The sequence below is a fragment of the Canis lupus genome, chromosome 29 (assembly GCF_011100685.1).
Source record: "Canis lupus familiaris isolate Mischka breed German Shepherd chromosome 29, alternate assembly UU_Cfam_GSD_1.0, whole genome shotgun sequence".
NCBI classification, from domain to species: Eukaryota; Metazoa; Chordata; class Mammalia; order Carnivora; family Canidae; genus Canis; species Canis lupus.
In genome coordinates this window covers 33,214,334-33,231,831 of record NC_049250.1, presented here as the reverse complement: position 1 = coordinate 33,231,831, position 17,498 = coordinate 33,214,334, and the positions used below count along the sequence as shown (strand labels likewise).

General features: G+C 38.1%; 1 protein-coding gene and 1 pseudogene across 5 annotated transcripts in view; one reads left to right on the top strand and one right to left on the bottom strand.

The window, feature by feature from the left end:
* Positions 1–17,498, bottom strand: part of WWP1 (WW domain containing E3 ubiquitin protein ligase 1) — a 122,411-nt gene that overhangs the window by 38,111 nt on the left and 66,802 nt on the right. For all 5 annotated transcript variants that reach the window (XM_038579667.1, XM_038579668.1, XM_038579670.1 and 2 more), the window contains 5 exons: positions 4,461–4,556; positions 2,692–2,866; positions 1,046–1,100; positions 876–960; positions 618–746 (listed from right to left, as the gene is read on the bottom strand). In XM_038579667.1, coding sequence (XP_038435595.1) covers positions 618–746; positions 876–960; positions 1,046–1,100; positions 2,692–2,866; positions 4,461–4,556 — 540 coding nt within the window. The remainder of the gene's footprint in view (positions 1–617; positions 747–875; positions 961–1,045; positions 1,101–2,691; positions 2,867–4,460; positions 4,557–17,498) is intronic.
* Positions 6,048–6,527, top strand: LOC102154790 (annotated as a pseudogene).

Below are 17,498 nucleotides of genomic sequence, written 5' to 3'. Positions count from 1 at the left end.
ACAGTAGGAATTTGCAACAAAACAAAACCAAAAACCCCTTTTATTGTTGCTTCTATCTTCTAAGTGATGCAAAGAAATCACACCTAAGAATGAGGATGAAGGTGAATCTAAGATATTTTTAAGATATTTAAGATATTTTAAAGGATATTTTTTTCTGGAAAATTCAGATTTGTTGACTTCTCATTCCTTCACACTACAGTAGCATGATGTGGCAGTTATGAACACAATACTCCGTGAATAGACTGCCTTGGTCTGAAATCAGCTCCATTCCCTTCTGATTTTGAACAAGTTAGTTATGCTCCCTAAACCTCAGTTTCTGCACTGAAAAAGGGAAAATAGTATTATCAACCTCAAAGGGTTGTTGAGAAATAAAATGAGCTAGTTTCTACAAGTGCTTAGAGCAATCCTCTGCATACAGCAATCACTAGATAAATATCTGCTATTGTTATTATTACCACATTATGCACTACAAATTCATTCTGTAGTAACGTAAAGCAAAGATAGGTATACTGGGCTATTACTTATATAGGTTTTCTTGATCCACAAAGTACAAATCTGTTGCTAAACTTGAGGCTACCTCATTAAACAACATTTAAGAATTTCAGGTTTTCACTTACACGGATGATTTTCCATTGCGAGGATCTTTGAATGTTGTTGTTCTTGTATTATGATCAACAAAGTATCTAACACCTTCCCGAGTATACCTAATTTCCCAGCCTTCTGGCAGGGGTTCTTCATTCTGTAAGCTAAAAGACAAAGTTACAATCACAACGTGAACATTTTCTATGCACTAAAGACATCTGAATCAAGGTTTATTTGATTCTACGTATAAATATATGTAAGATGACTTAAATAAAGCCTTAGTACCCACATACCCTTGAGTTCTTGGATCTTCCCACTGGGTTGTTTTTGTGTTATGATTCACAAAGTAAACCCTGTCGGTTGAATCCACTCTTTTTTCTAAAAAAATAAAGTGAGCATAGCATTTAATGACTATTTACTATCTATACCTTCATATATTTTTACCATCAACATATCAGCTTACCCCAGCCTGGTGGCAAAGGCCCGTATGGGTCATTTTCTGCAGCTAACATTGAAGCCTGATTGGAGAAAGGATTGGAAGGAAAAAAAATACTTTAATATAAAAGCAGAGGTAAACTAAACACTTGGTAGAACATTTTTATACCAATTTTCTAAAAAATATGATAAAGGAATGTGAATATAGTAATTTCAAGATACAAAGTACATTTTAAAATGTCATGAGTTAAAAGGAGTCACTCAGTTGATAAGATCATTAGTTTTTCTAAGATGATTTAGAAATAATGACATCAATATTTTAATTTCTTAGCCCTTTTTAATAATCTATTAGGAGTAAACTGAGAGAGTAGAGCTACAGAAAATTGTTGTGTTTAAATGAAAAATATTGTTTGTTTAAAAGTGCAACAAATTCTCTTTAAAACAAATGCCTATTAATAAAAACAAACCAACATTAAAATCCAGTATCATCTTTATACAAATAAATTTTTATCTTAATATTAATCTTTTATATATTCATACATAAAATCATTCAAGCTTAGATATATTATAACCCAGAAATATAGTCTAAAGAAAATGTAAACATTCTAACACTTTTAAAAATGATAAATATAAAAATCATCACCTGAAAAATTAAAGCTTAATGAAAAAGGATATGCATCTTGATAAATATTTTATAACCTTACAACAGATACTGTTAATTTTACCCAATATCCATTTCCCACACTTCCTTCTTTGACACTCAAACCACTGTTTTGTTCAAGGTAGCAATGTGTCCATCTAATAATTCCATTCCCAGCCTTCCTCACAGCTGGGTTGGTATAATGACCAGTTCTAACCAGTGAATACTGGCACAAGTCCCTGGTAAGGGCATCCCTTTCTGAGTAAAAAGGCAGGGCTTGCAAGGGCTTCTCACTCCTCTTTCCCTTTCTTCTTGCCTACACTGGGTAATGAAGCCCAAAGGACAGCAAATCTTATGACTGAGGTAAGAAAGATGAAGCATGGTAATGATGCACAAAGAATTGCCAGGAGGCATTACTGAGCCAATGTAACTGTTAGCCCTGGGCTTTTACCCCAGACGTGTGCTATACTTAGATAATTACACCTCAACCTATTTAAGGATGTCCTATGCAGGAGAACACACTTCTAATACATCCCTATGACCTAATTCTGACCCAAAGTTTTCATGTATACAGCTAAATTGGTCAGATTTTCAGATTGCATTAGATTTTTTGGACAAAACTATCTCTAATCCCAGGAATACTTCTGGTAGGCCAAACATATGAAAGTGTTGATGGGAATCAGAATAGCTGGAAAATGGCAAGACTGGTCTTAAGTAAAATAACTGATTTAAAGCAAAAAAATGATTATTATTAAAGGCAAAGGACTGGGGACTAGCAAAGACAAATTATTTCATTTAGAAATTTTTACTTATGAAACTATCACTTAATAAAGACAAAAACTATACTTCTGTTAGTAAACTAGAATTTAAAAAACTTAGAAGTGTGTATGTATATCAGAAATACTTATTATTTATTAAAGAGAAAATAAAAAATACCTTGCAATGTAGTCTATAACGTTTAAAAATCACCAAAGTAGAAAAGAGAAAATGCCTGGAGGAAAGAGTTGTACTGACATCTTAAAATCTGCTATTACCGAATAGAGGTATCGCTGGTTGAACTGTTGCATAGCTCCCTGCAGCTGATTCCGCTGAGACTGCCATTGCTCAAAGTTTCTAACAGACTCCATGGTAGGCCGCTGCCAGGTCGTTGTTCTGGTGTTATGATCCACATAATAAACTCTGCCACGATCATCAACTCTTCTTTCCCAACTACCACAAGCAAAATAAGCATTAATAAACATTAAACAAGAATGTCTTAATATTAGAAACTGGAAAGTACTGAGTTAACAGTTCACTCATATAACTTAAAAAGCAAGTGAGACATGACAACATAATTTTAAATATTGACATTCTTCAGAAAAATTCTGAACATGTAACTTGCTTTTTTTAGCTAAGTTGCCTTCCCATTCTACTACTACATGATTTCTAAGAACTATCCAAAAAAGGAGCCTAAGACTGAACAATCTTAGTATCAATCTGACTGCCCTCTCTCTTTTTCTTGTTAAGAAGTTACTGCATGCTTACTGGATAGCTAGCAATCTTGCCCCTTTAGCCACTGCCTAAGTTCAGGGCTGTAACTCAACCCTTACAGGTCTTTAACATTCCTGCTGTTATGTGGCTGCTGCACACAAGCACAGGTTCAACCGTGTCATTCTACCTAGCACAGCTCTCCAGCACAGCATAAAAATGAACCCATTCACTATTTCAGTCTCATCTTCCCTAAGATCTTTCAAGGGACCCACATGAGAGCCAAATCAACTACCTGCTGGGCCCAAATATATCATACTTTATGTTGTCATCTCTTTGAATATTCCCTTAAGACAAAATGCCCTTCCTTATTTTGCCACCAACTGGAGTTCTCCCCATTCTCCCAGGTTCAGTTAACCAACCTTAAGTCAATTTGTGCTATTAACTTATATAGCTTGTTTGAGAAACGAGACAAGCCTAGGGTTCTCCTACCCTGCCCCCATCTCAGCTCCCTTGCCAACACTTCTTCTCTGTGCCATTAAACCATACAATGATTTAAAAATCCTTTCAGCAACACATCTCACAGAAATAACATTTCTTGTTTTGAATTTTCTGGACTTTGTGTTTTATATTGGTGGACTTTAACTTACATCTGGAAGGACAGATATTCTGAGTAGCAAAGACAATAAGGAAAATATTTCAGGCACAGACACTATTTGAGGAGAATATAAGTAATTCCACTAGCTATCAGCACAATATATAAAAAAGGTTATGAAATATAAGAACACAAAGGAAAAGGATCTGTTTGTGAATTTTTGTGAAAGACAGCCTAACAGAATTTTATTTAGCATGTAATAGAAATCTTCTTATGCATTTAAGACCCTCTATCATTTTAGCCATAATGTAATATAATTTCACTTGTAGTAATCTTTTAGATTGTAACTTTGAACTACTCTAACATCTCTTATGTCATTAAATCTCATGAAATAACAAAGCTTAGATCACTATCTTTGGAGAACCATACACATACATTTTTCTCAATAGGCCTTTCATTCCTTAAAAAATAATGACAAGCACTAAATTTGGACCAAAATTCTACAATTACTCTCAGAAACTCATGCCAGTGCTTGACAATCTCTTGAGGAAGCCACTTCAGACGAACTGTAGAAGAGATACGATATAACAAATCTCCTTTACTGAAGTTGCCATTCACAAAAGTAAAGGAAGGAAATATAACATGCACAATGAAAGAATCATGTTATGTTTTAATAAATAAATTTCAGAAATCACATGTATAATAAAACACAACTGGAGATGCATAAAGATGCCACATTACCCTGGAGGTAAAGGTTGAGGCCTCTCCCATGTAGTCGTTCGAGTGTTATGATCCACATAATAAGTTCTACCATGAGGATCCTTTCTCTGTTCCCACCTTTAATAAAAATGCAAATACAAAAGTAGAAGATAATAAACTAAGACAATCTGAAAAATCATTCCGTCTTAGAATCAGGAAAATTACCGGTTTTACTTCAAAAGGTTATATATACACACATATATAAAAGTTTCTTTTCCCAATTATCAGTGTCTTTTAAGTTCTTAATTATCCATTTTTTAAAATTTTTATTTATTTATGATAGTCACACAGAGAGAGAGAGAAGCAGAGACATAGGCAGAGGGAGAAGCAGGCTCCATGCACCGGGAGCCCAACGTGGGATTCGATCCCGGGTCTCCAGGATCACGCCCCAGGCCAAAGGCAGGCGCTAAACCGCTGCGCCACCCAGGGATCCCTATCCATTTTTTTATTAACAGTTTTGGAAACTCAGTAAATACAGTTAGCAAATGAGTATAAAGTAAAAATAAGTCTGCTTCTCCCTCTTTCTCAGCCCCTCACCCTGCTGGTGTGCTCTCTCAAATAAATAATATCTTAAAAAAAAAAATGAAAAAGACAAATTTAACCAAAAGTAGAGGAAATTTTCAGCCTAATACCACACTCAATGTTAATGAGGTAATATTCACTTTTGCCTGCAATTTCAAAAATATATCTCTAAAAGATTTTTAGAAAAAAAAAAGATTTTTAGCTGAAACTGCATTAAAGAAATATGTGGGGACACTGCTCCAAAAAATTTCTTCTATATGCAAACAGTGTCTTTTTGTGTATAACTATCTTCCTCTTGCTTCTGGTAAAACTCCTGAGTTTATGGGCATCCCAATTTCATCTTTTTCTGTTCTATCTAAAAGACTCTCAACTTCTTATTTTCCCTACTCTTGTTTTCTCCTCTGTGACTCCTGTTTCTTCTTCTCCATTCTTTCTGTAATATGGTATAGAAAAAAATGATAAATATAAAATATAAAAACCTGATTATTTCTGATGTTAGCATTCTTGTTTTCAATTGAAAGTAGAATAAATGGAAGTATTTTTCTCCCTCTTAAATAAACTCAGGAACTCAATTTAATTTGATTCCTTTCGGATTAGAGAGGCCTTTAATTATTAAGCTCTTTTTTGTTTCTTAAGAGTTACTTTTTTGAGAGATAGAGAAAGAGAAAGAATCCCAAGCAGACTTCCTGCTGTGCCTGGAGCCCAACACAGGGCTCAATCTCACCTGAGATCATGACCTGAGTGAAATCCAAGAGTTGGACACTCAACCAACTGGGTCACTCAGGCGCCCCTAAATTTTCTTACACGATGATTACACATATTAAGGCTATTGACTAAGCAAGGTACACACATACTTTTAAAAGACATGCAAAAAAAATTAATAGTTTGCTTAAGCTGCATCCAATAAACATAAGTCACAAAATGCCTCAAGAGTAGCTATGAACAAAAATGCTGAAGTACACAACTGACTCAGGATCATGTAAGTTGTCAAACTTATCTATCGCTCTCTTCCCTTTTGTGGCCATTGCTGAAGCACCGGCAGTCAAAATGAAATTCAAGCCCTTTGTGACTTTTGATTAGAGCAAGAACTAAACAAGACATTTTTTTCTCTTTTTTTTCAAACAAGACATTCCAATGCACCTTCCCACATTTGGAAGAAGATTATGTCTTCCTCTCTTTCCAAAGAGCTGAGACAGAAGTACAATGACTGATCCATGCCCATCCAAAAGGATGATGAAGTAGAGGTTGTGCAAGGACACTACAAAGGCCTGCAAGCTAGCAAAGTAGTCCAGGTTTACAGGAAGAAATATGTCATCTACACTGAACAAGTATAGTGAGTGGTACAGTGAGTGAAGGTGAATGGCACAACTGTCCATGTGGGCATTCACCCTAGCAAAGTGGTTATCACTAGACTAAAACTGGACAAAGACTGCAAAGAGATCCTTGAACATAAAGCTAAATCTCACCAAGTTCGGAAAGACAAAGGGCAAGTAGAAGGAAGAAACAAGTGAAAAGATGCAGCAATAAAATAATCATATATGACTTTATTAAATAAAAAACTGTTAAACTGAAAAACAAAATAAAACAAAACACTGTTGTATAAAATCTTACACTGCAACAGCCATGCTACCCTATACTACAAAAATTTAGGTATTTTTTTTACAAAAAAGCATTTCAGATTTTTAGATTTTATTTGCTTTTATTTTATTGCTTTTATTTTTTTTATAATAAAAAAACCCTGAATTCATCTTTTTCTGTTCTATCTCAAAGACTTTCAACCTCTTATTTTCCCCACTCTTGTTTTCTCATATTTGCTTTTACATAATAAAAATTCATGGGAAGGCAGGATTCAAATATGAAATTTTATTTTTAAAACATTTCAGGAATATTTGCAATATATATCAATCACCAATTGATATGTATGAAAGCTCAACAGCCCAAAACAAATATCTTCAAAATGTATGAAGTTTCAAGAACCTCCTGATAATGGTATTTATGCTATTTTTAGGTATTCCTGTAATCAGTCCTTGGATTTTTGTTGCAATTCTGCAGCAGAATTTCCAGGTTTCCATCCTTTTTTTACAAATACTCTTTACCATGTTTAATTTAGGTTTAATTTTTATCAAAGTTATATACATTTTCACATAGTTTTATACCTTCCTAGTTATATAGTTATACATATCTTCATACATACAGACTACGGGGCTCACTATAAAAAACAATGCCCTTACTTCATTTTCCATTCCACAAGGGCAACACTTTCAACTGTTTTCGCCAATTTTTTTAGTATTTATCTGTTTTCATATTAATAAGCTTACTTTATTATTTTATATTTAATTTCAAACAATAATATATTGATTTCTCACTGTGAAAGGTGAAGCTGTTAGTCTCCGTCCTGCAAACATATATATGCATATACACTCTCTAACACTCACCCTCTGTTGACCATTCCAAACACACACATATATTCCATGTCTTTCCCTTATAATATAAAACCCTCCTGACAACTGAGTCATGGAACCTAACATGTCTTTTGTCTCCTTTCTTCTCATTTCCTTATTTTCTATGTATTTATTAAATTCCAAATACTTTTCCAGCTGCATAAATGTTCTCTCAAACTATTCAGAGTCATCAGGTATTTATTAATCACAGTTATCTCCCAATGAGCTGCTGGTCTCGCCAGGCCAACTGGGAAGCCTGCAGCATGCCTGCCATTTTGGCCTTCCTTTCACCATCATCCTCCTGGTGATTCCTTTCATTCCATTTCCATCAAGACACCTAAGATCTGGAGCCTGTGTCTTTCACATTCAGTAGCTAATTTTAGAGAAAGACGAGTCCTGGTAGCTTCCTAAGAAAGAATACATGGGAAACAAACCTTGAAAACCAAGGATGTCTGAAAATATATTTATTCTATGCACACACTCTACAGTGTGGCTGATTATAGAAATCTATATTGTGTTTAATTTCCCTCAACTTTGAGTTGGCCTAATAACTTCTTGTGCTGATTCTGAGAACTCTAATACTATTCTGATAAGTATGAGATCTGCTTTAATTCTCTTTTAAAAATCTTTGGGAATGTTTAAATTTTTTTTTTTTGGCCCAAACATACCTAAAATTTTCACAAAACGGCATCTTAAAACATTTCATTTTCACTCATTATCCTGAGTTTTGCTCAGCCCCCCACCCCTGCTTCTTAAAAAGATTTATTTATTCATAAGAGACACAGAGAGAGAAAGAGAGAGAGAGAGTCAGAGATAATAGGCAGAGGGAGAAGCAGGCTCCCCACAGGGAGTCTGATGCGGGACTTGATCTGAGGACCCCAGGATCACACCCTGAGTCAAAGGCAGACGCTCAACCACTGAGCCACCCAGGTGTCATTGCTGAGCCCCTTTAATAAGAAAATCCATTCCTTCCCTCATGTTTGAGTTTTTATTAAGGATTTCCTCCCATTTTCTCTTTTTCTGGAACCTTTCTCATCAGAGCCTTTGAACTAATACTCTACATTTTCTATTTTATTTCTTTTATAAGTCTTTTTGTTCAATTTTCTGGGTAATTTCTTTACCTTTATGAGCCAAAATTTCCACTGAATTAGATTTCTAAGAGCTCTTGGTTCTCTGAGTACTCTGTATTTACATCTCTTTCTTTTTTTTTCAATAATAAATTTTTTATTGGTGTTCAATTTGCCAACATACAGAATAACACCCAGTGCTCATCCTGTGAAGTGCCCCCTTCAGTGCCCGTCATCCATTCACCCCCATCCCCCGCCCTCCTCCCCTTCCACCACCCCTAGTTCGTTTCCCAGAGCTAGGAGTCTTCATGTTCTGTCTCCCTTTCTGATATTTCCTACCCATTTCTTCTCCCTTCCCTTCTATTCCCTTTCACTATTATTTATATTCCCTAAATGAATGAGACCATATAATGTTTGTCCTTCTCCGACTGACTTATTTCACTCAGCATAATACCCTCCAGTTTCATCCACCTCGAAGCAAATGGTGGGTATTTGTCATTTCTAATGGCTGAGGAATATTCCATTGTATACATAAACCACATCTTCTTTATCCATTCATCTTTCGATGGACACCGAGGCTCCTTCCACAGTTTGGCTATTGTGGACATTGCTGCTAGAAACAACAGGGTGCAGGTGTCCCGGCGTTTCATTGCATCTGTATCTTTGGGGTAAATCCCCAGCAGTGCAATTGCTGGGTCATAGGGCAGGTCTATTTTTAACATTTTGAGGAACCTCCACACAGTTTTCCAGAGTGGCTGCACCAGTTCACATTCCCACCAACAGTGCAAGAGGGTTCCCTTTTCACCGCATCCTCTCCAACATTTGTGGTTTCCTGCCTTGTTAATTTTCCCCATTCTCACTGGTGTGAGGTGGTATCTCATTGTGGTTTTGATTTGTATTTCCCTGATGGCAAGTGATGCAGAGCATTTTCTCATATGCGTGTTGGCCATGTCTATGTCTTCCTCTGTGAGATTTCTCTTCATGTCTTTTGACCATTTCATGATTGGATTGTTTGTTTCTTTGCAGTTGAGTTTAATAAGTTCTTTATACATCTTGGAAACTAGCCCTTTATCTGATAGGTCATTTGCAAATATCTTCTCCCATTCTGTAGGTTGTCTTTGAGTTTTGTTGACTGTATCCTTTGCTGTGCAAAAGCTTCTTATCTTGATGAAGTCCCAATAGTTCATTTTTGCTTTTGTTTCTTTTGCCTTCGTGGATGTATCTTGCAAGAAGTTACTGTGGCCGAGTTCAAAAAGGGTGTTGCCTGTGTTCTCCTCTAGGATTTTGATGGACTCTTGTCTCACATTTAGATCTTTCATCCATTTTGAGTTTATCTTTGTGTATGGTGAAAGAGAGTGGTCTAGTTTCATTCTTCTGCATGTGGATGTCCAATTTTCCCAGCGCCATTTATTGAAGAGACTTTCTTCCAATGGATAGTCTTTCCTCCTTTATCGAATATTAGTCGACCATAAAGTTCAGGGTCCACTTCTGGATTCTCTGTTCTGTTCCATTGATCTATGAGTCTGTTTTTGTGCCAGGACCACACTGTCTTGATGACCACAGCTTTGTAGTACAACCTGAAATCTGGCATTGTGATGCCCCCAGATTTGGTTTTCTTCTTTTTTAAAATTTGCCTGGCTATTCGGGGTCTTTTCTGATTCCACACAAATCTTAAAATAATTTGTTCTAACTCTCTGAAGAAAGTCCATGGTATTTTGATAGGGATTGCATTAAACGTGTAAATTGCCCTGGGTAACACTGACATTTTCACAATATTAATTTTGCCAATCCATGAGCATGGAATATTTTTCCATCTCTTTGTGTCTTCCTCAATTTCTTTCAGAAGTGTTCTGTTTTTAGGGTATAGATCCTTTACCTCTTTAGTTAGGTTTATTCCTAGGTATCTTATGCTTTTGGGTGCAATTGTAAATGGGATTGACTCCTTAATTTCTCTTTCTTCAGTCTCATTGTTAGTGTATAGAAATGCCACTGACTTCTGGGCATTGATTTTGTATCCTGCCACGCTGCCAAATTGCTGTATAAGTTCTAGCAATCTTGGGATGCAGTCTTTTGGGTTTTCTATGTAGAGTATCATATCATCGGCGAAGAGGGAGAGATTTGACTTCTTCTTTGCCAATTTGAATGCCTTTAATGTCTTTTTGTTGTCTGATTGCTGAGGCTAGGACTTCCAGTACTACGTTGAATAGCAGTGGTGAGAGTGGACATCCCTGTCTTGTTCTGATCTTAGGGGAAAGGCTCCCAGTGCTTCCCCATTGAGAATGATATTTGCTGTGGGCTTTTCGTAAATTGCTTTTAAAATATTGAGGAATGTTCCCTCTATCCCTACACTCTGAAGAGTTTTGATCAGGAATGGATGCTGTATTTTGTCAAATGCTTTCTCTGCATCTATTGAGAGGATCATATGGTTCTTGGTTTTTCTCTTGCTGATATGATGAATCACACTGATTGTTTTACGAGTGTTGAACCAGCCTTGTGTCCCGGGGATAAATCCTACTTGGTCATGGTGAATAGTTTTCTTAATGTACTGTTGGATCCTATTGGCTAGTATCTTGTTGAGAATTTTTGCATCCATGTTCATCAGGGATATTGCTCTATAATTCTCCTTTTTGGCAGGGTCTTATCTGGTTTTGGAATTAAGGTGATGCTGGACTCACAGAATGAATTTGGAAGTACTCCATCTCTTTCTATCTTTCCAAACAGCTTTAGTAGAATAGGTATTGTTTCTTCTTTAAACATTTCATAGAATTCCCCAGGGAAGCCATCTGGCCCTGGACTTTTGTGTCTTGGGAGGTTTTTGATGACTGCTTCAATTTCCTCCCTGGTTATTGGCCTGTTCAGGTTTTCTATTTCTTCCTGTTCCAGTTTTGGTAGTTTGTGGCTTTCCAGAAATGTGTCCATTTCTTCTAGATGGCCTAATTTATTGGCGTATAGCTGTTCATAATATGTTTTTAAAATCGTTTGTATTTCCTTGGTGTTGGTAGTGATCTCTCCTTTCTCATTCATGATTTTATTGAGTCTTCTCTCTCTTCTTTTTAATAAGGCTGGCTAATGGCTTATCTATCTTATTAATTCTTTCAAAGAACCAACTCCTGGTTTTGTTGATCTGTTCCACAGTTGTTCTGGTCTCGATTTCGTTGAGTTCTGCTCAAATCTTTATGAACTCTCTTCTTCTGCTGGGTGTAGGATCTATTTGCTGTTTTTTCTCTAGCTCCTTTAGGTGCAAAGTTAGCTTTTTTATTTGATTCTTTCCAGTTTTTGGATGGATGCTTGTATTGTGATGTATTTCCCCCTCAGGACTGCTTTTGCTGTATCCCAAAAAATTTGAACGGTTGTATCTTCATTCTCATTAGTTTCCATGAATCTTTTTAATTCTTCCTTAATTTCCTGGTTGACCCTTTCATCTTTTAGCAAGATGGTCCTTAATCTCCATGTGTTTGAAGTCCTTCCAAACTTCTTGTTGTGATTTAGTTCTAATTTCAAGGCATTATGGTCTGAGAATATGCAGGGGATGATCCCAATCTTTCGGTATTGGTTAAGACCTGATTTGTGACCCAGTATGTGGTCTATTCTGGAGGAAGTTCCACGTGCACTTGAGAAGAATGTGTATTCAGTGGAGTTTGGATGTAAAGTTCTGTAGATATCTGTGAAATCCATCTGGTCCAGTGTATCATTTAAAGCTCTCGTTTCTTTGGAGATGTTGTGCTTAGAAGACCTATTGAGTGTAGAAAGTGCTAGATTGAAGTCACCAAGTATAAGTGTATTATTATCTAAGAATGTCTTAATTTTGGTTATTAATTAATTGATATATTTGGCAGCTCCCACATTCGGGGCATATATATTGATGATTGTTAAGTCCTCTTGTTGGATAGATCCTTTAAGTATGATATAGTGTCCCTCTGCATCTCTCACTACAGTCTTTGGGGTAATATTTAGTTTATCTGATATAAGGATGGCTACCTCTGCTTTCTTTTGAGGACCATTTGACTGGTAAATGGTTCTCCAACTTTTTATTTTCAGGCTGTAGGTGTCCTTCTGTCTAAAATGAGTCTCTTGTAGACAGCAAATAGATGGGTCCTGCTTTTTTATCCAGTCTGAAACCCTGCACCTTTTGATGGGGTCATTAAGCCCATTCACGTTCTGAGTTACTATTGAAAGGTACGAGTTTAGTGTCATCATATCTATTCAGTCCCTGTTTTTGTGGATTGTTCCATTGGACTTCTTCTTAAAGGGGGAATTTTGAGAGTCCTCCTTAAAATTTCTTGCAGAGCTGGTTTGGAGGTCACATATTCTTTCAGCTCCTGTCTTGGAAGCTCTTTATCTCTCCTTCCATTCTGAATGAGAGCCTTGCTGGATAAAGTATTCTTGGTTGCATGTTTTTCTCATTTAGGACCCTGAATATATCCTGCCAGCCCTTTCTGGCCGGCCAGGTCTCTGTGGAGAGGTCTGCTGTTACCCTAATACTCCTCCCCATAAAAGTCAGGGATTTCTTGTCTCTTGCTGCTTTAAGGATCTTCTCTTTATCTTTGGAATTTGCAAGCTTAACTATTAAATGTCGAGGTGTTGAACGGTTTTTCTTGATTTTAGGGGGGGATCTCTCTATCTCCTGGATCTGAATGCCTGTTTCCCTTCCCAGATTAGTCAAGTTTTCAGCTATGATTTGTTCAAATACATATTCTGGCCCTCTGTCCCTTTCGGCGCCCTCGGGAACCCCAATTAAACATAGGTTTTTCTTCCTCAGGCTGTCATTTATTTCCCTTAATCTATCCTAATGGTCTTTTAATTGTCTCTTTTTTCCTCAGTTTCCCTCTTTGCCATCAACTTGTCTTCTATGTCACTCACTCGTTCTTCCACTTCGTTAACCCTCGTCGTTAGGACTTCTAGTTTGGATTGCATCTCACTCAATTGATTTTTAATTTCTGCGTGATTAGATCTAAATTCTGCAGTCATGAAGTCTCTTGAGTCCTTTATGTTTTTTTCTAGAGCCACCAGTAGCTGTATAATAATGCTTCTGAATTGGCTGACATTGAATTGTAATCCAGATTTTATAACTCTGTGGGAGAGAGGACTGTTTCTGATTCTTTTGAGGTGAGGTTTTCCTTCTAGTCATTTTGCTCAGTGCAGAGTGGCCAAAAACAAGTTGTATTGGGAAAAGGAGAAAAAGAGAGGAAAGAAAGAAGGAAAGAAAGGAGAAAAAGAAAAAAGGAAAAAGGAAGAAAAAAAGAAAAAAGAAAGTAAGGAAAAAAAGGGGTGGGGAAGCAAACAAATCAAAACGCAAAACAAACAAACAAACAACACAGAGGAGTATCCTCTGATTCTGTGTACTTTAAGTCCCTTGACTTCCCCTGGAACTTTCCAGTGCTGCTTGGTCAATAATTTGTTTTTCCCCTGTCCGTCTAGCTGGTCTCTGAGGGAGGGGCCTGTTGTGCTGATTTTCAGGTGTTAGCACTTGGGGGAGCTGCTCTGCCCCCTGCCTGGTGTAGGGCTCAGTGAGTAATGTTTATCCTGTTTATCCGGTGAGGCCACTGTGAGGCTCAGTGGAGGCTGTTTACCCTGTGAGGCCCCAGGAGGAACAACCACAGTGGCGTTGGCCAGCTCTGGAGCCCTGGATTCAGCTCCCGCAGTAACTTGGCGGAACTCTCAGTCTGCAGGGGCGGGGATGCTCCGGGGGCGGGGCCCTGATCTGCTCAGCTAGGGGCAGGAGTGTCCTTGCTGTCCTGTCCCTCCTGGCTTCTGCCTGTCCCGGGGGGGAGGGCGGGGGGGGAGACCGGATTCTGGGCTGTTGCTGTGCTCCCGGGCCTGCGCTGTTGGATTCGTTCTCCCAGCCGCGCAGCCCCCTCTCCGCGGAGCCGCTGCCTGAGCCCCTACGAGCTCCCGGGGCCATGCAACCCTCTCCGCGCAGAGCCTCTTCCTCTGCTGGAGCCGCCTCCGAGCTGTTCCTGGGGCAGCGCAGCCCCCTCTGCACGGAGCCTCCGCCCGAGCCCCTCGGAGCTGCTCCCGGGTCCAGCCATATGTGCGCTACAGCCCTTTAAGGAGCTCGGTGCACTCTCCCCGGGCGCAGGTGTCTGTTAGTGTCCCAGGGAGCCTGAGGGCATCGCCGCCCTCCTGGGATCCTGCTCTAACTCCCTGCGAGAGCCTTTCTGCCCGGGGAGATTGGTGAAGCTCCTGTTTCTCCGAGATGGGGCTTTCCTGTCCTGGGGGCACTCGCGGGGCCCCTCCCCCTTGGATGCCTTTTGTTTCTTTACCCCCCCCCCCCTTCCTACCTTGATAGAAGCGTGAACTCTTCTCACTATAGCATTTCAGCTGTTCTCTCTTTAAATCTCAGGCCGAATTCGTAGATTTTCAGGATGATTTGAAGGTTTTCTAGGTAATTTGGTGGGGACAGGTAACTTGGGGACCCTACTCTTCCGCCCTCTTGCCCCTCCCCCTCTTTCGTTAAGTTTTATCTACTCTTATGTCTCTGAGCTTATTAAAACTGACTGGGACCTTAGTGTGCCTGGGTGTAGATTCTGGGATTGACTGAAGGAGCACAGAATGAGGCTATTTACTTGGAGAACAGAGACCAGTATTTTTAGTCTTTTTTAGGGTGAGGGGTTTCAATAAAAGGCAGTTCCAATCTGCATAGAAAGGTAAAATCCTATTGTCAATATTCTGGGATTTGAGTAGGTAAGAATGCTGTACGTTGGAAAACTTACTTAAAACTTTATTCACTTACTCATCTCCTAAAGGTTCACTTATGTCCCGATTTAGCACAGTCCTTGCCTTTAAGTGTGCCTGGTGTCCCCAAGTGCAGAAAACTTCCAGAGAAAACACCTGTAGGCAGGGTAGTAGTCCTAGCTGCAGGGAGGGAAATTAAGGATTCATTTCTCAAAGTGACTTTCAATCTTGCAGCTTATAGTAGTGTCATCTTCACCACCACTTCCCACTCTATCTGATGCTACCAATTCCTGACCCTTTTGGAGTGCCAATGTGGAGATCAGGCTTGTCCCCTTCCCAGGCCAGAATTTAGCTCCCCTAGGTTTGCTAGGTCAGCTCTACTCAATCATCTTCCAGATGACCACAACCTCATGAGAACCTGCATAGAAGCACCCAGCTAAGCCACTTCCAGATTCCGAATCCTCAAAAACCACTTAAGATGATATGGCTTTGTTGTTTTAACTGCTAAATTTGGGGATAATTTGTTACACAACAATAATACACAAGGAAATACTACAAAACCATTCAACTCTTGATCTCAGCCCTGGTCTTGATCTCAGGGCTGTGAGTTCAGGCCCCATGCTGGGCTCCATACTGGGTGTGGAGTCTACTTAAAATGAATAAGGCAAAATAACATATTTAGACCACAAGCTTCATGAAGGTTGAGCTTTAAGTCTGTACTGCTTATCATGTATTAACAGCAAAAAGCCCAGTGCCTGCCACAGAAGAGGTGCTTAAATAAATATTTACTAAATATTTGCTCAATGTGTGAATCTACTTGTACTGATATTGACATATGACAAAGTTTTAAAAAGCACTACTAGGTATTTAACGCAATGACTACAAAAATACTGATTTAAGGGGTGCTTGGGTGGCTGAGTCTGTTAAGCATCTTGATCTTGGTTCAGATCATGACTTCACAGATGTGAGATCAAGCCCCACATTGGGCTCCGCACTGGGCTTGAGTCTGCTTGGGATTTTCTCTCTCCTCCTCTGCCTCATCCACCACTCACATCCTAAAATTAGTAAATAAACTGATTCGAAGGGATACATGCATCTTGATGTTTATAGCAGCATTATCAACAATAACCAAATAATGGAAAGAGCCCAAATGTCCACCAAATAATGAATGGATAAAGAAAAGGTGGTATATCTACACATTGGAATATTAGTCATCAAAAACAGTGAAATCTTGCCATTTGTAACAATGTGGATGGAGCTACAGGGTATTATGCTAAGTGAAATAAGTCAGTCAGAGAAATACAAATACTACATGATGTCACTCATAGGCGGAATTTAAGAAGCCCTAAAACCTTAAAGGATTTTACTTCCCTTGAATGTGCTTGGCATTATATTGAGCATTTCATTATCTGACAAAATTAATGTGTTTTAATGAAGTGTGTTTTAATCCTCCCAACCCCCCAGATCCAAATGAGGATTCTAGCATCAACATCAGTGTATTCATGAAAGTAAATTACTTCTGTCATTTTCAGCTTAATCTTAGATAAAGAGACAAATGAGTGGAAGGGCAGTATTATCACGTACTTAGTCTTAAAAATAGGTGGTTACTGACCGTTAATATTCCCCTTTTGTCAGCAACTCTACTGCCATGTATTGCTAGTCTTTACTCATACCTGTCATGAGTTCACATAAGTGAACCTTTAGGAGATGATGTCATGGTTCCAGTAGATTAAAGTTACTGTTACTACCAAAATTCTACCAATTAACTGACAAATAGTTCATTTTTAAAGGAGTTTATTCCATTTTTATTCTGACAAGCTTTGAAAATTTTTTCTCTTTCCAAATTGAGATTTTTTTTTCCTAAAAAATCAAACAAACTTTTGGCTTTTATTGTTTTTTTATGTTTTGCCAAGCATGTTCCTTGGCCCAAAAACTGAGGAAGAAAAGTTTAATTACTCTTTTTTAGTTTAAATAAGTTAAATCATTTATAATAATCAGTGGTAACAATTTAGTAACACTTAATAGATTAAAGGTTGCATTATTTATACTTGGGGTTTTTTTTCTAACTATTTTGTTTTTGTACTTTTAAACCATGGGGGAAGTATCACTGGTCTGTCAAGAAATAGCAGTAATTATTACTGAGTTAGATAAGTCCAGTGGACCAGTCATTTCTTGTACAAATAAAACTGGTGGTACTAATATGTATCCAGAGCAATTTGAATTGTCAACTTCATTTTCTATTAATAGCACTATATAATGACACACATAAAATCATATAGTTGACTTCTGGTAAAAAAAAAAAAAAAAGAAACAAA